Source organism: Aptenodytes forsteri, unplaced genomic scaffold (assembly GCF_000699145.1).
Source record: "Aptenodytes forsteri isolate BGI_AS27 unplaced genomic scaffold, ASM69914v1 Scaffold471, whole genome shotgun sequence".
NCBI classification, from domain to species: Eukaryota; Metazoa; Chordata; class Aves; order Sphenisciformes; family Spheniscidae; genus Aptenodytes; species Aptenodytes forsteri.
The window spans coordinates 2,862-8,360 of NW_008795862.1; the positions used below are offsets into that span (position 1 = coordinate 2,862).

At 57.9% G+C, this 5,499-nt stretch overlaps 1 protein-coding gene across 1 annotated transcript in view; it reads right to left on the bottom strand.

Moving 5' to 3' along the window:
* Positions 1–768: 768 nt before the first annotated feature.
* The window catches only part of ARRDC2 (arrestin domain containing 2), a 9,752-nt gene continuing 5,021 nt past the window's right edge, over positions 769–5,499 (bottom strand). Inside the window, exons 2-8 of the mRNA XM_009284024.2 lie at positions 4,521–4,587; positions 4,227–4,374; positions 3,792–3,894; positions 3,238–3,494; positions 2,730–2,889; positions 2,295–2,446; positions 769–2,204 (exon numbers count right to left, since the gene is read on the bottom strand). Of these exons, the coding sequence (XP_009282299.1) occupies positions 2,151–2,204; positions 2,295–2,446; positions 2,730–2,889; positions 3,238–3,494; positions 3,792–3,894; positions 4,227–4,374; positions 4,521–4,587 (941 nt within the window). The 3' untranslated portion in view covers positions 769–2,150. The remainder of the gene's footprint in view (positions 2,205–2,294; positions 2,447–2,729; positions 2,890–3,237; positions 3,495–3,791; positions 3,895–4,226; positions 4,375–4,520; positions 4,588–5,499) is intronic.

Here is a 5,499-nt window from a genome sequence, read left to right on the forward strand (position 1 = left end):
AAAAAATCACATTCCAGTGGCAATATTTTTAAACAGCACGGTCTGCGGAAGACATAACTAAACCCGACTCAAGCCCTGCTTTGCACGCGCCAGGATTTGCTGTGCTCAACAGAGATGGGGAGCACAGAAATGCTGTTAAAAACCAAATCTCAACCCAAGGAAGCACGTAAAGGAGCCCCTCTACTCTTCCTACACAGCAGTAGCCATTCCCAGCCGGCACAGCGTGGGGCTGATCCCAACCTTCCTCGGGAATGGCCGAGCCACCGCAGGAGTGTCCCAGCTCCTCTGTGCCAGTTGGACCTGCCAGGTCCCCGCCGGGCTCTCGGGATGGAGGAGAGCGTGTCTGTCCTCTGGCAGCCCGGACACAAATAGGAAGCGAGCGTGGAAAAATACAACAGGATCGCTCGCAGCCCTGCTAAGCCGGTGACGGGAAAAGGGCCAAACCTGCACGGAGGCACGGCGCGGAGCATCGCTCAGTGCTCGCCGTGGGAGCCCGACATCTGGGCAGGGGGGTTCCGAGCGCGGGGGACCAATCCTGCTGGGGAGCAGTGCTGGCCGAGTGACCCAGTTAATCCCAGTGCAGTGTGGGACCGGGCGCAGGGTGGAGCTGGGTGCCCACAGGGTGATGAAGCGAGGGGAGGGAGCACTCCCACTCCGACATCCCGACAGCCACGTGAGCTGCGTGGCTCCAGGCAATGGGAAGCATGGGCAGAGCCAGTGAGCAGATCCAGCAGAAAGAGAGCAACAGAAAAATATCCAGGCAACATCTGGGTTTAAAGAATTTATTTCAAACAAAAATTCCCCAACAAAAAGTCGTACAAAAAGAATAATCAGAGACAAGAGTGGTCGTTATAAAAGTGTTCACAAATACAAAAATCATCTGAACAATCCTCAGTGAGCAGAGCGCGGCCCCAGCACGGAGGCTAAGGCACGCTTGGCTTTGGTTGTGCGCGGGGAAGCGAGCAGCCCCGCGGGCAGGATTGTCTCAGTGAGGGAATGCAAAGGTCCTCAGCACCCAAACTCTGCCCAGGTCATGCCGGAGCAAGTGGGGTCAGCCCCTGGCACACAGACTCGAGCGGTCCTTGCTACAATACCCAGCTCACCGGTTCCCACACCGGTCAGCACATGTTGCTGCCGTGTTCTCACCACGCCGGGGCCACTGACCACTCTACGGGTGCAGGATCAAGCCCATCCTGAGCAGGGCTCCCGGCCCTGAAGGACTCATTTCAACTCCACATCAGCATTTGTGGCTGCCACCAGCCTCAGACCGGGCTTCCTTCTCTTTTCCTCAGCCACCAGGGAGATGCCAGAGCTGCGGCTCCAACACCCCCGTGGTGGTACCGCAGTCTGGGGGTTGGTTTTCAGCCCCATCACGGGGGAGGCATCATCACATTGCGCAGGTTTGGTGCTGACACACAGGAACCAGCTTTCCTGTTCTTGGTAAACAGCACCAAAACGCTGCCGCAGATCACAAATTCGTCCCCCAAATTCTCTGCCCATGGAGAATAACAGCCCATGGAAGCCTTTACAGTTTCGGTAGACTAGCTCAAACCATTCCCCCTGCAGGCATCACCAGGCTCGTGGCAAAGATTATCAGCAGCAGACAAAGTCTCTGCTTCATCTGGCCAGAAAAAGGCCTGTTACTTTCTTAGGGAACCGCAGTCCTGGTGAGCTACTGCAGGAGAAGGGCTGCACCTCCATCACCACGGGACTCAAACCCGAGCAAGATTAAAATATTCTCTAGTAATCCTGAGAAATACCTCCAAGCTCCTGTTTTCCATGACAGGAGTTGCCAGAGCATGGCCACTGCAGGCAAGGGGAGAGCAGATATCCCCCCTTTGAACCCCCAAATCCTGGGGCAGTTATTGACCCTCCGCGTCCTGCCCAACCACACACGGAGCCGCTCCACACCGCGGAGTCTCGCGTGTTCTCCTACCATGCACAAGTCCACAACACCACGCTTGGTGTCGGTCCACAGGACAGTCACGACAAGAGTAGCTGAGGGCAGTGAGCGGAGCCGGGGTCTCGGTGCTGCAGGAGCTCTGGTCTCACGGCCGCCGCGTCCCCATTTCCAGACCGAAGTGCTGTGAGGGTGCAAGCTTTCATCCCAAGGGATCGCCATGCTGTCAACCGCATCCGATGCGCTTCTCTCAACAGGTCATGCAGCGCGGACGGATGTTGTCTGAAGGGGGGTTTGGATCAATCTGCAAAGCCAAGTTTAGAGTCAAAAACCTTGGCAGCGGGCACATCCCAGCCATCTCCACCAGCCCTCCCAGCCCAGGGGGATTCGTTACCTCCGAATACAGCGGAGGTGGTCGGAAGCGAAACTCCTGGATGTAGGCGAAGAAGGGACCTTCCAGGATGCCGCCGAGTTCGCTGCGGCACGGCGGAGCCAGGCTCTGCTCGGCCTCCGGGCCGGACACGACCGCCGAATATTCAGGGGGAGCTGAAAAGAGAAGAGAACTATCAGGGAATAGGAAACACTCTCCATTAACGGGAGACATGCAGGTAAAAGGGCTTCAAATCCACTATTTCCCAAACCCTCCCAGTTTCCTGGGGAAGGAACCCAGGAGATGCAGCACCACAACCAATAAATTAAGTAAAAGCAAGAGCCGGTCCTGGAGGAAAAGACAAGGTTGAGAACTTGCTCCGACCCTCGCTAGCTACAGCAGGTTGACCAGGGGGGTTTGCAGCACCCAGCCAGATCCCGGGGAAAGGGAGACGCTCACCCTCCGGCTGCTCCGGGATGGTGCTCAGCCAGTCCAGGTTGACGCTGTACTGGCTGCTGACGCTGGACGTGCGGCTCCCAAACGGATGCAGTGGGATGGTTCCGATGACAAGCGGCAGTTCAAGGAGCAGCTTGGACGTCCCAGGAATATCCACACAAACCTTCAGAGACAGGAGACAGCAGGGAAGCTGTTGGTGTCTTCCCAGTCTGGAGGGACAGATATCTCCCCAGGGCACCGGCTCAAGCTGGCCAAGAGGGAATTCTTGCAGCGGGATGCAAAGGGAGATGCAAATGCTCCTGCACGAGCCCTCGTGCTGTGCATGAGCGGCAATGGGGCAATGGGAGAGCAGCCACAGCTGCACAGGGGGAACCCAAGACCTTATACAAATCACCAGCCCCAACATCTCTGCACCAGCCCAAAGCGGGCACAATGAGCACAGCTCTGGTGAGAAGGGGAACACTCAACACTGAGCTGAGCCGCCTGCAATGCTCCCCGCGAGGTCCCTCACCTTCAGGGAGTATTCCACCTGGATGATGCGGCACTGGAGGATGGACGGACCCACCGGTGGGATCTTCAGCGCCCGCCCGTGCCACACTTCCCGCTTCCCCGCTGCAATGGAGTCACCGACGATGCTGGTCACCACCGACTTCTTTTGCTTCTTGGTGCCCCGAGCGATGAAGGTCTGAGTCTGGATGATGGCCGCCTTGGGCACCACCGCTCGGCTTGTGCAGTTGTCGATCTCAGCAAAGATAGGAATGACCTCACCTACCAAAACAAGACGCACGTGTTGGAGGAAGGGAGACGGAGCCCGGTCCTGCCTCAAGGAATTCCTGCATAGGATCACCAAGGGTTGGTTATGCTATCCGGCACTGCAGGCACAAGGTTTAATCTAGCAGGAGCCTGTCCCGAGGTGGCTGCCCACATCAGGCGCACACACTCAAGCTCTCAGACTGATTTCGTGCCAGAAGTCGAGAGCCCAGCTCACAGTGACCCCAAATCCCCTCCCACGGGGGTCTACCCCAGGGCGCGCAGAGGTTGAAGGGCACCAGCACGTCATCTCACCTGGGGTGTAGCCTTTTCGGTCAATCTTGGCAGTCACAGAAACCTGGCCACGATTGCAGTACCAGGCACGAGCAAGTTTCTCCTTAGCACCTGCCTGGGGAGCCTGGAGAAAGGGAAATATTTAAGCTATTTAGTAAGAAAGGATGAAACTCAAAGCAAGCACCTCCCTGGCACTGAGAACCTGCCAGGGAGCATCAGCAACTTCTTAGGTATCTGATGCAAGATGCTGTCGTAATGCATTAAAGTTTCCAAAAACTAAGAGACACAGATGACCTCTGCCCAGTCCAGGTAATGCTGGAGGGCACAAGTTACAGGGGAACAAATATTCCCTCTGGAAATCATTGTAATGCCAGAGGGGAGGTAGACACCTTCCCCCTGGGCTTCCCAGGGAAGTTTTGGATGCCGCTGCCCCGAGGCGGAGCAGGGAGAGCTCACCAGCAGCGCAGGCGTATTGATGTCGATGGGTTCAATCACAGTGAACTCCTTCTTCACCTTCTTCACTGTCGACCAGGGTCTGTGCAGTTTGGCTTTCACCCAGTAGCGCACGCTGCCGTGCTTTCCCTCGAAGGAGGTAGCCAGGGTCCTGTGTATAAGCAATGAGCGATTTAGAAGGGCTTTGCTGAAAGAATCTCATTTTCGAGGTGCCCTGTGCCCTCCCAGGACCTGTGTCACAGACCAAGCGGCTCCTCTACCCGTTTGCATTGAGGCAACAAAAAAACGTCAACTTACTCGGGGAGCTGGAAGGTGAAGGGGAACTCATGCCTTCCTGCCTGTAGGACGGTGACTTCACCATTGTCTGTGGGCAAAACAGATTTAAGACAATTACCTCCCTCCTGCAGAACTTCCTCCCTGGGCAAATCAGTGGCAGAGATGTACACAGAAAAAGAGCAGCACGATGGCACAGGAATATTTCTGCCAGGGTTAAACTGCAGCAGCAGTGACACAGCTGCGACACGAGAGCTGGGCACGTCCCGCGGGTGCCGGGCACTGTCTGCTTTCCACGTGTCTCCAGGCACGCACGACCCAGGGGCACCTCCTTGGAGAGCCAGGCAGCTTCCCCGGGTGGGCTCTGCTTCACCCTGCAGCCACCCTGCACTGCAGCTCAGGAGCGAGAGCCCAGAGATGCCCTCTGGGAGGGTGGCCAGCCCATTCCCGGGGGCAGCCAAGCCCCCCATGCCCCCCAGGGTTTGCACCCCCATCCTGCCTGCATTGCACAGGGCGGCTGGCGTCGGAAGGGACCTCTGGGGATCATCTAGTCCAACCCCCCGGCTCAAAGCAAGCTCCTGAACCTCTGCAGGAGTTTTCCAACGCTGCTTGCCTGCCAGGGAGCACCCACAGCAAAGGGGGAGTCTCGTGTGGGGCCAGTCCCTAACTGGGGTGTCCTGCACAGCAGCAGGGTCCAGCTGCGCACCCCAGTGCCCTGGGGTGCACCCAGCATTTGAGATGTCTGCGGGGGACCTATGCACCCAGTCCCCAGGGTGCCCAGACCCTAAGGCACCCCATGCACCCAGATTTCAGTTGGCTGGGGTGTCGTGCACCCAGCAGCCGAGGCACCCCAGATTTCAGCTGGTTGGGGTGTCCGGCGCACCTAGCAGCTGGGGTGTCCCGTACACCCGGTATTTCAGCCCCTGGGGTCTCCGGCGCACCCACGCCCCGGCTCTCGGAGCCGACCGTCGCACCGGAGCACCCCGGGGGTGCCGCCCCCTTG